General features: G+C 39.2%; 1 protein-coding gene across 2 annotated transcripts in view; it reads right to left on the bottom strand.

The window, feature by feature from the left end:
- Positions 1 to 21888, bottom strand: part of LOC108682613 — a 31154-nt gene extending 9266 nt beyond the window's left edge. For both annotated transcript variants that reach the window (XM_018171810.2, XM_047879510.1), the window contains exons 1-4: positions 21785 to 21888; positions 9595 to 9660; positions 8450 to 8713; positions 1507 to 8258 (exon numbers count right to left, since the gene is read on the bottom strand). In XM_018171810.2, coding sequence (XP_018027299.1) covers positions 1507 to 8258; positions 8450 to 8713; positions 9595 to 9652 — 7074 coding nt within the window. In that variant the 5' untranslated portion in view covers positions 9653 to 9660; positions 21785 to 21888. The remainder of the gene's footprint in view (positions 1 to 1506; positions 8259 to 8449; positions 8714 to 9594; positions 9661 to 21784) is intronic.
- Positions 21889 to 22175: the final 287 nt, after the last annotated feature.

The raw sequence follows: 22175 nt of genomic DNA on the forward strand, positions 1-22175 counted from the left end.
CCGTGAAGTATTTATAACTCTTTAGATGTAAATATTACAAATGTTACTATTCTTTCCGATTATAGCCCTTTTTGTGTCCAAAAAATCTGTCATTAAAATCACACAATGTTCTAAAAAATGTGAAGTAACAAAACTGGTGCCTTTCAAAATTTCAAAATCCTAAATACGCCACCAAACTTCATTCAGCGAAAGCTTTAAATCGTTACACTGTTTAAGGTACCGTTAAGTGTGGAAATGGAGACCGAAAATTTCAATATCAAACGTCTGGTACATTGATTTCATGTCTGGAAAGTCTGTGGAATGTCTATTGCATCTTAATTATGGCGTCAGGTGTCATAATGTCATGTCTAGTGCGCTGCATCTTTCATATCGTGCATTTTAATAGGGTCGTCTATTGCATTAAAATTACATCTACGGTAAACTTTTTAATGTCGCTGATTCGAGCGTCTAGATCTATTTGTCAACAGTCTGTATTACCCAAACTAACCAACACCGAGCCTCTATTCGACAAGTATAGCCAAATAAGTGGCAATATATCGTTCATCACATCACTTGAAGTTAGACGAATAATTTTCGATACATATGCTTTATTAGCGCGATTACGAATTCAGTAGAGGGACAAGACATTGAGCCTCGCTACGTATTGTTAGTTAAAAACGGGCATGTTAGTCAAGAAATAAATATACTTGTATTAGTAGCTTGATAGGTTCAAGATGAACATGTCTTCTTTCAACAATAAATAACCAAAAGATCGTTTACTTTATAATTACCTCACATCATCACCAAACACTAGTCGATAATCGCTCCTAATATGCAAGAACAGAGGTGGGGTTAGTGGTAAACTACTTCAAAACCTTGAACATAAACCAATCACTACAAATCTTCAGTAATACAACTCCCTCAAAAACTGTTTTTAATAATTAGTAAATTCACCAATAAAACAGAACCACAGACAAAAATATCAATCAAATTGCTGAGAAGAACCGAAAAAAACTCCAAAGGAAATACGTCAAGCACAAGCCGTTGAGTCGAAAGAAAGAGTCGCACACCGTGAAGTATTTATAACTCTTTAGATGTAAATATTACAAATGTTACTATTCTTTCCGATTATAGCCCTTTTTGTGTCCAAAAAATCTGTCATTAAAATCACACAATGTTCTAAAAAATGTGAAGTAACAAAACTGGTGCCTTTCAAAATTTCAAAATCCTAAATACGCCACCAAACTTCATTCAGCGAAAGCTTTAAATCGTTACACTGTTTAAGGTACCGTTAAGTGTGGAAATGGAGACCGAAAATTTCAATATCAATGTTATCTGAAAACATTAAACCACTCTTCATATAAGACCCTGAAAAATTATCAATGTAAATTTAGTATTGAATTCCTAGTAATTTAGTTCATCAGCAGCACTAGGCATGTTGCAATGTACACGATGTTATGCTCAAGACGCAAAATAGTTGTTTCAGCTACCCACTAATTTGGGACCAGAGTGGCGGGTGGTACTCACCTTCCTGCCATCTGAAGAAGAGGATTCATGCCGTGGAGTGCGCCTCCACTTGTTGCGACCAGGCACCGGCGAAGCTCCAAGGTGATCAGCCCCATCGCGTAGATTCTTAAGCTGAACCTGTCCATCGGAGATGAGCGGGAAGTGCTTCTTGTTGAGAACGATGTCCGGGATGTAAACAGGACCGAAGAGATCACCTAAGAAGTGGCTGTGGCTGAACTGTTTGCACAGCGCACAAAACCACGTGATGTCTTTACTGAACGCATCGTAGTTATTGTGAAGGGTGCTACTGAAACCCACTCTGCAGTTTCGAGACTTGACTTCCCCTTGCATGAAGAAATGCACACCAGACGCGCGTTCTACAAGAGGCGCACGGTCCAGAGATTCAGGCTCGTTCACTATTTGTTCTTCAACTCGATCTTCATCCAGTAATATGTACGGACTAATGAAATTACACTGCAGTGGTTCCTCCGAACGCCTAACTTCAAGAGTTTTCTTTGACTTCCCGTCAGAACCTTCAGTCCTGCATTTTGACTTCTTGCCTTTGCTTCTGCGATTTTTTGCTTTGGTCGAGGATTTTCCAGAAACCCGTTTCCTCGACGTCGACCGTGAAGACTGCGGGTCCTGGTGATGGTCTCGCTTTGCTTCCTCGATACCCGACTCCAAATCACTGGGACTTGACTCGCCACCAGCGCCACTTGCGTCGTTACTAAGGTTATCATCGCTGTCAGGCGTTTCCTTAGGTACGTAATCTTCATCTTCACTCTCTTCGTCGTCCATGTTGAGAAGCATCAATACCTCATTAATGTGCTCTTCACTTTGCGGAGGCTTCGCTGTTCGTTTAGGCCGAGATTCCCGGTAATTAGATGGAGTAATTGACGAATGAGTTTTCAAACTTACGTCACTACTTGTACTGGCAGTAGGTTCTTCGGGGGCATTTTTGAGTGAGGACTCTTTATGTATAGAAACCTCTTCGATACTACCCTCAGTAACAGCAGGCGAAGATCCAGCCGTAGATTTGAGAAACTTAGCTATGTTTTCCACTGTCTCAGAGTCCGTGTCATTCGCAGAAGATCCATTTCCACGGTCTGAGAGGGTAAGGAGAGGACTGCTGACAACACGGGTGGTTTTAGAGAGCGCCTCAGATACGGTAGTACTTGTACAAGTCGATGAAGTAGCACTGCACACTGTCACGGGAACGACATTCTTCTCGTCTTCAACCGTACAAAGAGGTTTTGTTTCTTCCAAGTTAGAGAGAGGTCCAGTCAAATCGGACTTGTTGTCGGCACTTTCACCCGACTCTGGATATTCATTCGGTGGATGAGTAGAGCTAGTTTCCTTGCAGGAAGGCTTGTTCTTTTCTTGGCGGCTAGAACGCGAATTTCTACTCCCGTTTGCAGGCATTTCTTTAGCAGCGCCACCGCGAGAAGCCGCAGTTCTTCCGTAAATTTTACCTTCATCAGAATGTCTGAAGGACCTCAGCCCTGAGACTTGGCGTTCGCTCACCACGGTGATGTGGTCCAGGTTATCTTGTTCCCGCAATCTTAGAGGACACGGCAATCTACTAACGCTGCTGGAGTTTGGTGAATTATTTACAGCTATGGGAACAGTATCTAGAATTTTATCATTAACAGGTGATATATCAAGGGGAGACGCTAAAGAACATTGAGGCTCAGGATGTACTTCCACCTGCACCACCACGTCAGGCTCCGACTTTTGGCTAGAACGTCTTGAAGTGCGTCGGCCTCTTGATGTTAAAGAAATCGGACAGTCCGATTTTGTTGATGATGGAGCTTGCCTGCCCTCGCTAAAAGAGCTAAGCTCATCACTGTAAGATGTATTTTTTATTGGAGTAGTAGAGGGCGAATTCAATTTAGCACTGGAACGCCGTGTCCCACTCATAACCGCTTCTGCGATAGACATTACGTACACATTTTTGGAAGAGCAGTCATCTGATGCCGTGTTTCCTTTCGCGCTGTTGACAGCCGCAACATTTTCATTGCTATTAGCCGCACAAGCAGCTGGCTTTGCATTCTCAAGACTTTGTTCATCTTCAGTGGAGTTCCTGCTAGTTTTGTCATGGGACTGGCACGTCTTTTTTGCAGGCTGTGTCGAAGGAGAAGAACCATCTCTTTTACGGCTGCCGCGACCTTTGCTCTGAATACAGCGCCCTCGGCCCCTAGGAGACACAGCATCTGATTGGTCAGTTGACGCATCAGATTCAACATCAGGAATCTTGGAGGAGGTCGTTTCCACCGCGCTACTACCAGCTGCCATGGCTATAGAAATGACGGTCGTGTTGGGGCTGACGCATGAAGAAGTAGTTTTTAAGGGAGTCGCAATCTGGCAAGAACTCGGATTACAGTTGGATGTAATTTGTTTTGAAGGGTGGTTGGGAGTATTTGAATATAAACTAGAGACTCCTACTGTCGTTGTTGATGATATGACATCAGAAGTCATGGCTCCAGAGCAAATAGACGTGTTAACGAAAGAAAGAGGATTAGGTAATAAAGATGCATTTGTGCCAATAGGGCTAGTAAGCGTGTTATTCGCGCGTGTGCAAGAGACATTAGTGATATTCAAGCGACTGCTCGAGTTGTCCAGCGATGCGATATTTTCATTAAGAGATAGCAAAACTTTCTCGATAGCGGACTTTTCAGAAGTTCCCCTGACAGCCGAATGCATCATGAGAGCTTCCCTGTTGCGGCCCATGCGTGGAATGTATGCAATGCTCGGAGTCTCGTCGTCCCGGTCTTTCTGAGCGGAGACATTACTCGGCAACTTCAGGTCCAAGTCGTCGCATTTGTCACCAGGAGAGAACCCGTCACCCGAGCTATCACAATCCTTGCCATCAAACTGAGAGTTGATAAGACACTGGCTTATGTCCCCCATGGCTTGGAAAGGAGGAGAGCCTTCATTTGAGGTATCATCCTTACCATCATATTTTTCCAATAATACTGATGGATCTTTGACTGTTAGAAACGGGAAACTTGGCCTTTGAGGCTCGACAGCGGATGTGTTTGCACATACAGTGGTGCTAGCAGTCTCAGATGATGCACTTATACTGCTCGGTTTAGGAGAAGGAATTCTCGGTTCTGCATTTGCCGATGCAGCGCCAGTTCCTGAGTCAAATTCCTTGTCAGAAGATGTCGGGCTGGTAAATTCCTTGTCAGAACTCGCAGCAGATTCAGTTTTTTTGCTTCCACTACCACGTTTACGTCCTCTCTTAGCTCCCCTGCTTTTCCCCATGCCACTGACGTCCGAATCTTGAAAATCATAGACGTCATCAGTACCACTGGCGTTTCTAGAGAAATCTGATGGCGAAGATAATGGCACTCTAGCGTCCGCGTTAGGGTCTTCACTTCTTTCTCTGTTCATCTGAGGGTTGACGATGCCAATTAATTTGGTGGGCGGGCGTCCTCTGCCTCTACCCCTGCCGCGAACGCCTTTCAGTCTCCCCACAGGCGACATTAGAGGCGTGGCAGAGGCGCTGCTGCTTTCCCTGTCGCTCTCACATCCAGGACTGAGAGCATCTTTAGCAGAGAGCGAGTCTGTGACAGTTGACGATGGGGACAAGGCATCCATGAGACCATCACCAACGTCTCCATCATGAGGTCTTCTTTCCTTGCTCTTGCGACCCCTCCTTCGGGTTGGAGAGAAGCTTGGCGGTGGGGAAAGCGCGTGGTCCTCATTCATTTCTAGCACAGGATCTGTCCCGTCTTCAACATAGGATACAGCACGACGCTGCCGAGTTCGCCGTTTTGTATCAGAGCCTTCAGGAGACCCAAGGTCTGAGTCAACCATAGCCGCAGACGAAAGCTGGGATAAAGATTCAAATTCATGCTTTCTTTTTCGCCCTTTTTTTGGTGGCAGAGTACTGCGATCCCCGTTCAGCGCAGACTCTATATCAACCTTACACGCACTTTTTGCCTCAGCTTGTTGCACAGTTGCTGCGTCAGAAGAGACCCTAAGTCCATTAATGGCCCAATTGATTTCATTTGATTTGTCCATAGGCAAGTTGCTCAAGACAGTGGGACCTTGTGCCTGCTTCTTCTCTTGCTCATAAGTATTGAAGCCTTTTACATTATTATTGTTATTTGCATTTAGAGATTCATGATTATTTGCATTATGAGTATAATTGGCTTTAAAAGGCTTTCCATCCCGGTTGGGATGAATTGATGTTGATAGGGACTGGTCAATATTAACATTTGCAGATTCGGCCAAAGTTTGTTTAGTTTCGGTAGATACTTTATCCAAACTAGGGGATACTTGGGTAGGGAACGACGACTTTCTTGACAAATTCTTAGTTTGTTGATCCAGCTGAACGTCACTACGCGGGCGGTCAATATCAAGTTGAGTTGCTTCTTCTTCCTCAGGAGGGTCAGATGAGTCTAAGGCTGCCAAATTTATTGTCTTGAGAGGACTTAAGCTCTTCTTTTGGGCAGGAGTGAGAGTTGTGCAAAAAGGCGCCATTCCATTACGGCTGCCACCACTCTCATTAGCGTCAATGTATTTCGGCTGTCCATCATCTCCATAATAAACAGAATTATAATAACAAGCTTTAAAATTATGCATGTGATGAGATGCTAGGAGGCTATCATCCGTTATATCAAAGTCTGAACTAGGGCCAGATCCAACGTCTTCTGGTACTTCCCTAGCAGTAGCAGTAGCCTGGGGCAACGGGCCGTTATATGACGACCGAGACGAGGCAAGACTCATACAGACAGGTGACGATGACGGAGGCAGCGGACTATGGACACGAGACAACTCCATACGAGCCAGATCAGAGTTCCGTGAAGGATCTGATGCCAACGAAAGGTCTGAATGACGGGAGCTCTCTGAAGGTGGTCGCGGCGATGCAACTTGAGACATGGATTCGCTTTCTCCCAAAGACGTCTGAGTTGTCTCGCTCTCAAAACAAGCACGTGGCGGAGCTTCATTGCGCGTTATTGTTTCAAGATTTTCCATCTCAAAATTGTCTTTATTACCACTTTGCATCTGCGGGCTGCTGTGACGTTTGTGAGGACTGTGAGTTATGCCCTGCTGAGAATTTCTGTGCTCCTTGTGCGGAATGCTGGTTGAAATAGATAAGTGAGGACTTTTATGAGAAGTTTGTTCGTGAGAACTGTTATGAGGGTTGTGGCTGTCATAAGGGTTCTGCATATAATGACTGTCATGGGAAGTCTGCAAGTGAGGGCTGTTGTGAGACACCTGCATCTGAGGACTGTTGTGAGACACCTGCATCTGAGGACTGTTGTGAGACACCTGCATCTGAGGACTGTTGTGAGACACCTGCACCTGAGGACTGTTGCGAGAACCATGTATAAGAGGATTATGAGGAGACGACATTGTGTGAGGAATATTATGAGATGTCTGCATATGAAAACTGTTGTGTGACGTCTGCTTGTGAGGACTGTTGTGTGACGTCTGCTTGTGAGGACTGTTGTGAGGGATCTGCTTATGAGGACTGTTGTGAGAGATCTGCATGTGAGGGCTATTGCGCGAGCCCTGCGTGTGAACTGCATCATGATGGCTTGAATACGAGTTTGGTGTGTGAGGGGATGCCCTCAAAGATTGCATTTGAGGGCTCTGAGCATGTGGATGCATGCGAGGACTGCTCTGTGGTACTTCCACCCCACCAGAAGCTTCCCGTGAGGCATCCAACGAAGTGTTGCTCCTTTGAGTAGCGGCAAGAGGACTAGTGCGATGTCCCTGACCGCCGTGCATGAGAGGACTGTTACGAGGACTCTGGTGTAAATGGCTGTTATTTAGAGACACTGATCCATGCAATGCATCTTTTGGGGAAGGAGTAAGCCGGCTCAGAGAGGATGGTACACGAGGCGTAGAAGAACGACTAAGAGAACCGTTAACGAGATGTTGACGATCATCCCCGCCATCACTGTGACGTGTTTGGGGTGATGAGGCGGCCGTCATATGAGGAGGAAGAGGAGAGTCAGACTTGGCGGGAGGTGTGGTAGGAGGAGCATTGAGATGAGCAGCAAGAAAAGGATGAGCGAGGGCATGGCTCATGGCCTGGCTGATGGGCATGTCATGGTGAGGCATTGGTGGCTGAGAAGAAGGTGGAGGGGAACAGTAACTCTCACCGCTATCGTCTGAAGGAAGGGGCGGCGATACAGCAGGCACCCCCGAATTATAAATTACTGACTGACGCCGAGGCTGGTCTTGCTTGCGCCGGTGTCGAGCTCGCTCAGCTGCCTCAGCACACTCACTGCTTGTCATTTGAGGAGGACTTGGAGAAGGAAGACAAGCACGTGCAGCAGACAAAGGCAGGTGAGGGGACCTGGACACTGAAACAGTATTTGCTCCTCCATTAACAACAGGCACGGCCGTTGTGGCAGACCCAGCGGGAGATGAAGCGGCGACTGCAGCAGCAGCCAGGATGGCTGCCGCTTGTTGTTGCTGCTGAGGTGAGAACCGAGAAGTTGAGATGGGGGAGATGGACGAGGGAGGCACGGGGGAGTGAGTGGGGGGTATAGGGTTGTGTCTGTGAGTTGGAGAGGGAGAATGAGGCGGTAGTCCAACACTGAGAGCCGCCATGTACTGGTCGTACTGGTGAGCCAAGAGGCTGCGGTAAACATCACCTCCAAGCTGGTGCGACGACAGAGATGGTGGAAGTGGAAGAGTGGCTTTTGTCTCTCCTTTGCTTGGCACACGACGACCTGAGCTACCGGGCATCAGGCCTCCAGCAACACCTCCTTCAGATCCATCATAGTTACCCCCATGATAGCCATCTCCTGCACGGCAATACAATTATTGTGTTTCATGACAAAAACAAGGTACCAAATAAGATATAAAAAAGCTAGATCAGCTGTAAAAATTAAACAGAAAATTACATAGGCACAATAATTTATACTTTCTAATTTATAACAAGTGCAGAACCTTAAAATTTATGCTAAATTATTTGCATAACATTTATGATATGCACCTTTATGATGTGCCCACTGTTGACCCCAGCTAGACGCAGCTACAGCACTCGAGCTGTTGTAAGCAGCAGCTGCCGCAGCTGCAGCTGCATGCTGTTGGTGTTGCTGCTGCTGGTAGTTATTGTAATGCATGGCACGGTTCAGTTCCCCCCAGATGGCAGACGGGTTGCCCCCTGATGCCATGGCTGCAGCAGCTGCTGCTGTTGAAGGAGACAAAGCTGGCACTCCAGTGCTGCTGTCGCCACCTCGAGACTGGTCACCTCCACCTGCAGCAAATTATGCAATCTTCTTAACAACATTTTTAATAACAAAAAGATTTTTACTCTGAAAATAATCAAAATTATGCTTTATGTGTATTTTATGATTACGGTATATTTGTTATTGAATAGAGTTGTGAAGCAACAAAACTAAAGCTAGAATGTCAGGACAATTTCTAAGTATATAGTACGGTACGCCATTAAGCTGATAACTTGGAAACATTAGTTTTGGAAAATAAAATCATTTCATCATCAGTTGCTATCTTTTATTTCACACATAAAATGCCAGAAGAAATGTACTGAGAAGGATAATGTAAAGATAAATAAGAAAAAGATAAATTTAAATGAAAGGAATGTCTTTTTAAATAACAGATATATATTCTAAATGAGTTTATGTCTTTTCAAACAAGTGGAATGTCCTCTAAAAATTAGGATATTTTTTCAAATCAGAATAATTTCTTTTCAACTCAAAGAATTGTGTTTTTAAATGAGAGGAATGCTAATTTCAATGAGTAAAATGTCTTCTTAAAGAAATGTATTCCTAAATGAGCCAAAAGTCTTTGCCTGAGCAAAATGTTATTGGGAATATGATGAATGTTCTTTAAAATGTGGTGAATGGCTCTTTTTGGATGTGAGAAATATTTACAGCTATTTATAAGCAAATTATTATTGACCAGAATTAGCACTTTGGAATGATTGGTTTAGCCTCAACTAAGAAGGTGGCATTATAAGTCTACCATATATCTATGCATTCCTATATTTGAAATGCAAGGTCAAAAATGGTGCACAGGCCTTTGCTTGAGAGACATATAAATTTTTTTATTAAAGAATATTGCTAATAGTATGATTAAAACGTTATGATTAATATAGCTAAATTTGAAAATTATTACCTTGGAATGGGTTCAAAGCAGCAGGGAACTGGGCCAAATTTCTGTGTCTGTCACCCATCTTGGACCCTGAAAATATAGAAGACACTTTAGAATAATATAGTTAATTATGAAGCAATTTTCATGATCAATCTATCAATCCAGTAACCTAGTTGACAGCATTTATAAATCAAATTAAATAAACATATTTGACACCATTTATATATCAAATTAAATCACATGGCTCTCTTCAGATATATCAGATGGTTTTGAAGTAGGCCTTAGATGCATCTAATTTTTTCCAAATCTAGAATTTGTTACAAGGATTTACCTAATATTTTTCAATCCTGAAAGTAATGAAAAATGATTTAATTTTATTTTAGCACAAAAATTCTGAAAAAATTTATTGAATTATTGCCTTTATGACCATAATTACTCTAAGGAAAATATTATTAGATAATCTGCTTTTCATTGTCAGATTGTAAGGAATGCATGAAGATCATTCACCACAAAAGTCAAAAAAATAAATATTCCCAAGACATAATAATAATTAAAATAAAATCTGAAGGCAGTTTGAAAAAGTTCCCAGCATCAGTAGAGACAATGAAATAATTTTAAATATGAAAAGTGATGGTCTACATCTAATGGCTGTGTTAAAATTTAACCATCAAATTGACATATGGTGATAATAGAGCCATAAAAATCAGCATTTTGAAATCTCTTCAACACTATAAAGGCTCAAAAATAAAGTTGAATGCCTTGTTGACACAATTTTATAAAGATAAGACAAACTGTAGTTTCATTGCAAGAAATAGTAAAAAATTTTTTGGGCAGGGAAATTTTTGGTGACAGCATGAATTGCACAATTATGAATATTTGTGTAACTACATATTTTTGTGCTGCAGAATTTATGAAAGACCTTTATTACATAACTTTGGATCTGAATGATATTTAATGGATAAAAGAAAAAGGAAAATTCTATCTTTGCCCTAGATCTGGATTTACACTTGATATATGGTAGCCAATGGCAAATGATCAACACAAATTCAATGCATGTTAGGATTTTAGGTGATGGATACTATAAGAAACATGTGGCAGATACCCATCCATACATAGTTATAGATTGATCAATTGTTCCTGACCTGAGCTGCAACTAAACAGCCAAGTTCAGATAGATGCATAGTTTATTATAGGTTCCGTCAAAAGGGGTAATAAGAGCATTTATTGTTGATAACTTCTTACAATCAAACATTTCATAAACAAATTATGGCTTATTTTAAATGCTTTTGCAAGGACTATTGTATGGCATATTCAAAAAAAATTTCATGTGCTATTTGTAAGGTAAAAGATGAAAAATAAAAGTGTCCCTAATTACCCCTGGGAATAGGGTAATTAAGAACACTTGAAATACAACTTAATTTTAAAACGTTTGAAGCATGCAGAGTGAACTCAACCATAAATAACAGTATATAGTATATACTCTGAAGACCTCCTCTTCATTTATAGATGATGTGGATGTAGAATAAATGACATTTTCTGTGATCTTTACTTGTTTTTCCTCTATTGATATATTACCATATCCATACATTACCATATTATTGATATAATATCAGCGTATTATTGATATGATATTACAGTATCCACGGACATGCCATTGAGCATTGTCAACAAACTTGTCCACTGCAAGCTTCATGTCAGCCGCCATATAGCATTTCTTCTGTATCTGTAAGCTTACAGGATGGCTTGTAATTCTGTACCATTTTAATTGGGTCAAGAGAATTCACTTTAAAAAAAATATAACCCAGTACTCAATGCAGTGAGTGACAGAGCGCATTTTCTCATCAACAAAAACATTTCATTAAACACCATATTCCAACAGACAGACAGACATGGCGAGCACAGTAGTGCATTTTTTCATAAATGAGAAAATGCACTAAAATATCGCAAAAGACATACCTGAAACAGAAAGGAATATTTTAGTGACAACTATCATATTTTGGAGAAATAAATCATAGTTTAAGTTAATTACTTTCCATTCTATGTTGCCTGGTGCACAATTTATCTACGACATTCTATGCACAATTTTGTGATGAACAAGGATGCATTAATTTTTTGTTAAGTGAAATTTTTTGCTGAGCAAGGTATATGTAATGGAAATTCTTTGTTATCAATTGATTTTTTAGTTAACTGGAGCCTTAGCAAACCGAGGTTCTACTGTAAATGCATTTTTAGGAGTGTCCCTTATTACCCCCCTTCTTGAGGAAATGGCTGCTATTTTTAGGAGATTTTAACTTTAGGTGGCTCACAATATATCATGTAAAGTTTTCACTCAATTATCATCTTGAAGTCTGGGAGTTTTATCTGCAGTTAATGCGCTGTAGTAACCTCACGGTCCTCACCCACGGCACGGATTGCATAATGAGAACAACTAGTAACCATCATTTGATTTGAGTCTGATGCAACACGATTGAATATGCATGCATGTATAACATTTACAAAGGTTAATAATTCATTCTATTGAATGTCAGAGTTGTCAGTTACTGAAAAATTGTAATATAGAAGAATTTGTATCTTTCATTTTTCACATGATTATATTGATGTCCTGTTGGTTGGTATCCCAGCTACCTTGTTCTTTGTTATTATTTACATCTGGTTGGTATTCATGATTGCAAAAGGAAGGAGTTTCCATGTCTCAGCTGAGTGCAGTAGCGATCATTTTTGTATTTGTGAATTGAATAATAGGCAGTTTTTCATGTATTTGAGTGAATGTACATTGTGAAGATGTTATTCTTTGAAATTTCCATCGATAGTGACATAACTACATTATTGTATTATGCACTTGAAATAAGACGTGAACTAACATTAAAGTGTGTTGTACTTCATTGAGGCGGTCTCATTATTTAATTGCCTCTCAGTTTCTTAATGATATCCCTTCAATTTCTTTTTCGATTGCTGTCCCTTCCATTAAAAATTTCAAGATCTTTGTTTGCAATTATTTTGTCATGGCAAGAATTGCTGGAGTTTGTAATTAAAGTAGCATTAAATAATTTGAATTATCATCAGTGCGTTAATATTGTCTGCATTTGGGGGTGGTCCATTCTAGCTTTCTAACGACGATTGGATTCTTGTGAATGAAATAGCTCACGTAATTGCGTTCAAGAGTTGATTTGATACTTGTTACGGTGATATTGTGAAGTGCTGGTTTTTTCCAATGAAATAGCTGTGGCAGCTAGCAGAGACTCATCAGTGATGATGGACTGAAAGAGGAGGTATGCTGGCCTTGCCAGATTTGGAGGTCCTGGTTTCTGATTTGCTATGTTTATCAGTTAATATTTTACCCATCTGGAATTCCACACTGAGCTCAGTCAGCCTCAGTGTATCAATTGTCACTGTGGTGGAAGGTATAATGTAGTACACTTTTTGATCCATTTTCTTGTGTAAATGTGAGAATATATCAACTATTTAAATTCCACACTGCAGGCTGTTAGGCAATATTATAGTACTATAATAGTAGTAATTTTCAGATACATTTTTGCAAATAAGTATGATATTAATGAATCCAAGTTACCAATATCTGAATATTTGTGGAGCTTGCCACTTGCCAGCAATTCAATGAATTCAATTAGGGTGAACACACCATATTCCAACACCTTTAGGACGTTGCAAGAAATAAATGGCTATAAATAGATCACCGTATGCGCAACTTGAGTTCTGATTGGTTTACATCACTCTCAAAACACCACACTATGTGCCAGCAATAATGAAATGTCACTAACTGTTGCCATATTTATTTAAAAGCCTTTAGAATTCAAATCTACAAAATTGCTGAATTCCAACACTGTGTGACGAAATGAGGCATCTTGTGAGACTAATTCTGACAGCGCTTCAAAATCGTAATTGGTAATTCCGACACCCTGTGTGAGCTGTGTCAGAATACGACACCCTGTGTGTGCTGTGTCAGAATACGACATCCTGTGTCATGGCTGTGTGTCATAATTCCGACACAATATTGGAATTAGTTTTTATGTGTCTAAAACCGTCTCTTGAATCAATCATCTATTAATTTATTTATTACTTAAAATCAGCAAGTATAAGTAGGGTAAACACACCATATTCCAACACTGTGGGTAATTCCAACACTTCTCAACTTTTTCCTTTACATTAAGCTTTGTCTTGGTTCCACGCATGCATAAATGGAAATAGTGACGTCATACTATTGGGTGCAATATTTCTGCAAAACACTAGCTCTGGCGGGAAAATGTGAAGATCCACAAAGCAAAAGTCCACATCACCCAGTGAGAACATCAAAAAACGTGTTAAAGTTGATAGTTGACCTTGCTCTGCCAAATATTGATAAACTGTTTGTGTAGAAAGAATATTATGGTTTGAGACTTTTAAATAAGTCTGTGAATATATTAGGAATCCTTTAAGTATACTTGTATTTGCTGATTTTAAGTGGTAAATAAATTAATAGATGATTAAGTTAAGAGACAGTTTTAGACACATAAAAACTAATTCCGACACAGCTTGGAATTAGACACACACAGCTCATTCCAAGCTGTGCTGTATTCCAAAACAGCTCACACAGGGTGTCAGAATTACAACACAGGGTGTTAGAATTACAAATTACGATTTTGAAGCGCTGAAAAAATTAGTCTCACAATACCGGTATGCCGCATTTAGTCACACACATTTTGGAATTCAGCAATTTTGTAGATTTGAATTCTAAAGGTTTTTAAATAAATATGGCAGCTATTTGTGATGTTTCATCATTGCTGGCCCGTAGTGTGGTGTTTTGAGAGTGACATAAATCAATCAGAACTAGAGTTGCACATACGGTGATCTACTTGTAGCTATTTATTTCTTGCTACGTCCTTAAGGTGTCGGAAGACGGAATATGGTGCGTTTACCCTATACTTAAAGGATTCCTAATATATTCACGGACTTATTTGTAAGTCTCAAACCATAATATTCTTTCTACACAAACTGTTCATCACTATTTAGTAAAGCAAGGTCAACTATCTACTTTCATATGTGTTTTGATGTTCTCACTAGTTGACTTGGACTTTCGCTCTGCGGATCTTAACATTTTCCCGCTAGACCTAGTGTTTTGCGGAAATCTGGCATGCAATAGTATGACATCAGTCACATCACTGACTGATGTGACCATCTACAACCATCTACGCATGCTGCCATGCATGGAACTAATACCAAGCTTAACATAAAGGAAAAAGTTGAGGGGTGTCAGAAAAACTCACAGTGTTGGAATATGGTGCATTAACCCTAGCTATTAGAAAAAAATTCAAATTTAAAATTTATTTGATAACTTGGTGGATTTAGTAGGCTATTCTTCCTATACAAACAGTTATTCACCATTTGGTAGAGCAAGGTCAACTGTCAAATTCAACACATTTTTTGATGATCTCACTGGTAGCGTGCAATAATCATAGTGGCAAACCATAGGCTATAGCTTTTTTAGAATCAGTTCATTTTTAATTTCCTCATTTTAGTCATTTACTCGAGATTTAAATCACTTTCTTATGTATGATAATGCTGGTATCCAGGATACTTTACTGGTCTACTTATATGACTCAAAAATGAACTTGAGGGAGAGTCTAAAAAACTCTCTGATTACTTAAAATCAGCAAGTATAAGTAGGGTAAACATACCATATTCCGACACTGTGGGTAATTCAAACACTTCTCAACTTTTTCCTTTACATTAAGCTTTGTCTTGGTTCCACGCATGCATATATGGAAATAGTGACGTCATACTATTGCGCGCAATATTTCTGCAAAACACTAGCTCTGGCGGGAAAATGTGAAGATCCACAGAGCAAAAGTCCACGTCACCCAGTGAGAACATCAAAAAACGTGTGAAAGTTGATAGTTGACCTTGCTCTACCAAATAGTGATAAACTGTTTGTGTAGAAAGAATATTATGGTTTGAGACTTTTAAATAAGTCTGTGAATATATTAGGAATCCTTTAGGTATACTTGTATTTGCTGATTCGAAACCATTTACCACTCAAACCATGATTCGAAGTGGTAAATAAATTAATAGATGATGAAGTTAAGAGACGGTTTTAGACACATAAAAACTAATTCCGACACAGCTTGGAAATAGGCACATACAGCTCATTCCGAGCTGTGTTGTATTCCAAAACAGCTCACACAGGGTGTCAGAATTACAACACAGGGTGTCGGAATTACAACACAGGGTGTCGGAATTACAACACAGGAATTAGTCAGAATTACAAATTACGATTTTGAAGCGCTGAAAAAATTAGTCTCACAATATGCCGCATTTAGTCACACACATGTTAGAATTCAGCAATTTTTAGATTTTAATTCTTAAGGTTTTTAAATAAATATGGCAGCTATTTGTGATGTTTCATCATTGCTGGCCGGTAGTGTGGTGTTTTGAGAGTGACAAAAACCAATCAGAACTAGAGTTGAGCATAAGGTGATCTACTTGTAGCTACTTATTTCTTGCTACGTCCTTAAGGTGTCGGAAGACGGAATATGGTGCGTTTACCCTATACTTAAAGGATTCCTAATATACTCACGGATTTATTTGTTAAGTCTCAAACCATAATATTTTTTCTACGCAAACTTTTCATCACTATTTAGTAAAGCAAGGTCAACTATCTACTTTCATATGTGTTTTGATGTTCTCACTAGTTGACTTATACTTTCGCTCTGCGGATCTTAACATTTTCCTGCTAGACCTAGTGTTTTGCAGAAATCTGGCATGCAATAGTATGACATCAGTCACATCACTATTTCAACCATCTACGCATGCTGCCATGCATGGAACTAATACCAAGCTTAACATAAAGGAAAAAGTTGAGGGGTGTCAGAATAACCCACAGTGTTGGAATATGGTGCATCAACCCTAGCTATTAGAAAAAAATTCAAATTTAAAATTTATTTGAAAACTTGGTGGATTTAGTAGGGTAAACGCGGTATATTCCAACACATTGAGGACGCATCAAGAATGAAAAACTATAAAAAAATAACCGTATGCGTTACTCAAGTTCCGTTTGCTTTATGTGACACGCAAAACACCGTACTACGCGCCAGCAACAATGAAACGTCACAAAATGTTGCCATATTTATTTAAAAGCCTTTAGAATGCAAACCTACCAAATCCCTATATTCCGACACTGTGTGTGGCAATATTCGGCACATGGTGAGGCGTATTCTGTCCGCGCTCCAAATTCTACTGATACGTAATGCCATCATCCATGTGTTCAAATTCCGTTCGCTGTGTAAGCTGTATTGGAATACAACACGGCTTTGAATTAGAACACTAATGAATATTGAACACTACTTGATTACGCTTTTAATTAACAACTATTAAGTTTTTAATTAAGCAAATTTCAATTTTTGTACATAGCTTGGAACGATCTTCTAGATGGCCAAGACCTAGTGTTTTGGCAGTAGTTTGACATGCAAATGTATGGCGTCACCATTTCAACCATCAATGAACGCATGGAACTAAAACAAAGCTTAATATAAAGGAAAAACTAAAGAGGTGACGGAATTGCCCACAATGTTGGAATATACCGCGTTTACCCTATTCTTCCTATACAAACAGTTATTCACTATTTGGTAGAGCAAGGTCAACTGTCAAATGACACATTTTTTGATGATCTCACTGGGTAGCGTGCATTGTCTCTCTTTGGATCTCAATATTTTCCCGCTAGATGGCCAAGACCTAGTGTTTTGGCATTAGTTCAACGCACAAATGTATGACGTCACCATTTCAACCATCAACGAACGCATGGAACTCCAGGTTTGATAACGTGGCAAGAGTCGTTGGAATTTCAACGACTTTTTGTAAAGTTAACGACCATTTTTTGGTCATTACAACGACTCCAAACCTGGATTAATAGTCAATTTAAATATTTCAACGATATATAAGAAATTCTGTTCTGTTTTAATTTAAGGAAGACTATGAAGATTAAGTTTGAATAGTTGTTAACTTCTAGGATAAGGAATTAAGAGTTAGAGGAGCTTGGAAAGAGGAGACAGATTGTGCATCCAAGATTGCTGTATAATGTACAGCATAATATGTGCATTTTCTCTCTTGATTAACTTGATTTAATGCATGGAATGGGCCCCTAGTCCTGTTAATGCATGCTAATTCACTTCTTTGGTTGGACCCAACATTGCAAAGTCGTCTATGACGCATTATCACTTTGGCCTTATTGCTGGCCTTTAACCTTAACCTTATTACTAATAAACTTATTTACTAAATTACTGCTGAGTTGGGCCAACCTATTACTAACCATTGCACATTGTAACTAAATCAAACCTCTGAATGGCCTCTATGCCACTTCTAAATGGAGCCATCAGCAATAATTTAGAAGGTTGGTTAAATTGATATTTGATCGCAATCAACTATACGACTATATATGACATATTGTTCAATTAATAAGCCCATTGTATTGTACTGTAATTCAAGAAGTTCTTTTTGTTACGTTACAGTATAACGACTCGCATCACACGTCACCCATTCTGCGGGAACTTTGTCGTACTTAACGCCTCTTCTGTTTGCTGCTGCCGTATTTAGTGTCGCAACTTTGCAAGGTTAATACTGGGAATCAAGTTCACTGTCAAATCATATGCCGATAAATTGGAATACAGAATATGATCACATAAAGCATCCTTGAAACTAAGTTTATCAGTTAATCAGACTGTATTCTTTCTCTGGTTGCAGTTGCTCCACTACTTCATCAGTTCTCAATTCTTTTGCCTTCGAAAAACCTTCAAAGATTTATCCTGTGGATTCTCAAATAAAATTTATCAGCGATTATATTCGTGTAAATTCCTTACAGACTATGAATAATTTAATACACAATATTTTTAAAAAATAATACACTGACTGCTATCACTCATGCATTTTTTTGGTTTCAGATGCCAGTCACGCCACCGCTAGAAACAGAAATGTTCAAGGCAGCACCCGCCGATCATCAGTCACAAGTTTACAAAATTCTGGTTCGGTCTGTCCGCTGTCATATGTGTTCAAGCTTGGAAGAAAAATCCGACAGATGGCGCTGGTTGTTGACTTCTTTTCAAGTTGAAACTTGACTACAATAAAATTTTCTGTGTGCCTCTTTTGTAACCTTCATACCATTTGTACAAATGGAGGTAGTTTTCGCACAAAGGGCAAAATTAATCGCACAATTATAACCAATATCAACCGATCACAATGATATTCAGAGAAAAATTTAAACTATTACATTCGTAACATGCTGACCGTACGTAGCAAGTAATAAATTTCTAGACCTCAAACTTGAAGGCTTTAAGTCGATGTTCTATTCAAAATTTATTCCTTCCCTATAGTTTATAGCTCTTCTCATATGAATGAATGTCTAAAGATCAGCCATATAACTTGAGAATGCAGCGGTAATCGGAAAAAATATTGCGATCTTAACACATGCGAAAAAGCTTTAGTGAGTCCGTGTTCTTGAGTTTATTAAGATTTGCTAAGTAATTCGGAAGAATTTGTTGGCCACAGGAAATTCTTGCACATATTGCTGTGTGGCATGTGATTGGAGTCGAAATTATAAAATTTGTCTCAACCATGCCACGTAACCTGCTGCAAAAATGTTCGAAGTGTCATTTTGCTAGAAGCAAAGCACTAGCAAATGCTTTTAAATGATCAGTAAAAAGCTACGAAGTGCAATTTTTTTCAACCAGATAAGTAACAAGATCACGAAACCATGTTGACCAAACCAAATAAAGCAGCACCAGCATTGGAATGAAATGTGCAAGACGTGGGAATGCTAGCATCGCAGTATTGAGTCCCTTTTATTAAGGTCTGTGACTCGTGCCACACGCTCGGTTATACCAAACGCCCTGTGGTTCGGCTAAGACTTGTAAGTCACAGACCAGACTGAGCTAGCGTCTTCCAATTTTGTGTTTCGTATTGTGGAGTGAAACACAGTATGAATTCTCATAATTGACTGGGTCAAGGTCCGAAGGCCAGATTACGAACTTGAGTTACTTGACGTTGTAATATCCTAGGTTGGTGCTAATAATATTAATATGTAGCCAAATAATATTCTACAAAAAATCAACTACAGTTGCTAATTGATGATGATGCTTAAGGCAATAACATGGCTAATAATGTTGAGTCAGAGTTGATGGGTAACTCTGCTAAAATTCACTAGGCTAGCAACGTTCCTCAAAAATGAGTTACGGGGGTAACTGGAAGAAATATATATACAAGGTCGCTACAAATGTATTGTTTTGATATACGATTGAACATGGAAGTCATAAATTAATTCGTTCATTCATTATTAAAAATAAAGGTTTAATTTTACTGTATATATCAAGTTCTGCTTACAAGGAAAACATTTTCAAACATTTCTAACGCAACGATCGATTAATCCTTGTATTTCATTTTCCAAGAATTTTCAACCTGAAGATCAAGGCAACATTTGCAATTTATTTCATCGCCATCATCGGAAGATGCAAACCCATTCGATGCAACATGCTTAGCTTTGGATACGTGATTTTGAATTGGATATTCATTGTAACTTTGATTGTGCAAGAAGTGCCACTGGTTATGAAATTAAAATGAAATTAAAATAAAAATTCTTAGTTTTGTTATAGTAACTGTTGCACTTGCTGATAAGTTGGAAACTGGTCAATCTGGACCAGGACTGGACCCTAAACTAAAGTTAGCTGAACTTCTTGACTAAAGAAAGCCCTTTTAATAGCCAAAGAAGTTTGTCGTGGCTTGTTATACATTGCACAAGCTTCATTTGCCTATTCTGTGCTTCTTTTTAATTTCAAGTATTGCCGATTACTATAAGATATTGGAATGTGCTGCATTGATGTCTTTTATTTTATTGTCAGGTGCAGCTGACAACGCTAAAAATGAATAAATTCGATGCAATCTGCATAGGACAAAGAGTTGAAAATGAAACAAAATTAATATCTTAGTTTTTGTATTTAAAAATGAGTTCGCCATTCTGAGAAAGCTGTGCCCTCTGCATTTTAGGGATATCTTGCGTTTGATTACGCGCAATATTTACGTATCACTATTAGAAGCGGTCAACCGGTCATACGTCAGTGTTCAGGAGTAAAGAAGGCACGGTACCTGGTGTGAAGAAATTAAACCATTAATGCATTATAAGTGTCACGTGTGGTTTGTTCTTTGTTGCATATTAACAATCCAATGTACGTACAAAAACTTGAGGTTATCTACTAATCTTCTTATTAACAATGTTTTTTTCATTGTTAAGTGACCTGTGACCTAACTAGCTACTAAGAAACCTACCAACCAACGACTGGGAAACCTACCGACCAACGACTGGAAAACCTACCGACCAACGAGTGATATGTGAATTTTCAACGACCAGGTGACCCCTGAGATACTATTACAACAACTCTTATGCCACACTATGAAACCTGGATGGAACTAAAACAAAGCTTAATATAAAGGAAAAACTAGAGAGGTGACGGAATTACCCACGATGTCGGAATATACCACGTTTAACCTATAAGTTGGAAATGCAAACACAGCTTCTGCTTATATCTACAAGTTATAACCAACACTGTCAACACAAGAAATAAATCACATCAAATTCTTCTCATTTGAGTTTGAAAAATATTCAAACTCTTGAAAATTAGGTAGGCCTAATTCATGCAAAACAGTGGAGTGAAAATCAGCCCCAGATTTTGAAAATATATACCTACACATAATAGACTATATGGGCTCAGTTTTTCTTGTTTAAACTACATTATCATTTATATTTTATGGCAATATAGTAATTTATCCAAGACTCGTAGATACCTAAATAACAAAATTGCCGCAATATAGACTAGCTAGCTACGACCTACGAGCCTACGACACAATCCGACACATGAGAAACATGACCAAGACTGACGTGAGTTTCTGCACACTGCACAGCAATGAAATCGTCAGGCGCCAGCAATAATTTAACTATAGCAATAGTTAAACTGTGACGAAAATATACGCGTTTCGGGTAACGACTAAAATTTCGAGGTCCGACGAATCGTAGTTCGAGGTCGTGTCACCGTTTATTTACACTTTTTTTACCCAGAAAATCCACCATTAGACTCAGATCAATACAACACAGATCTCAGGCTTCGCAGCCGCTGTCATAACACAGTAAAGAAGCCAACTTAGCAGATAACATCGAAGAAGAAATTAAACTCATATGAAACCTTACCGCTGAATCATGTTTTATGTGCTTTTATTGGTTTCATTTGATAAATGTACGAACGCACGAGTTGGCATATGAGCAAATAAACAATTCGTCGGATGCAAATAACGCTGAAATTCCAAATTTGCTCACCAGATGGCAGTTTCTAAGGAAAAAGGGACCATACCAGCCGGAATTGCAGGGTAGACTTTTAACAATAACAAAAAATTAACTTTGCATTCATAATTGTAGCATCAACTCTGTTTTCTGGAGTATTTTCAAAGTATTTTTGTATTACATTCCGCATTTATGTATCTATCAAACATAATATAATTATCATTGAGTCTCTGAACAAGTTTCTATGAGTACATAGTTTGTTTCATTTATGCTGATGAAAAAATCATGGTCAATATTTAAC

This window comes from Hyalella azteca, unplaced genomic scaffold (genome assembly GCF_000764305.2).
Source record: "Hyalella azteca isolate HAZT.00-mixed unplaced genomic scaffold, Hazt_2.0.2 contig3210, whole genome shotgun sequence".
Lineage (NCBI taxonomy): Eukaryota > Metazoa > Arthropoda > Malacostraca > Amphipoda > Hyalellidae > Hyalella > Hyalella azteca.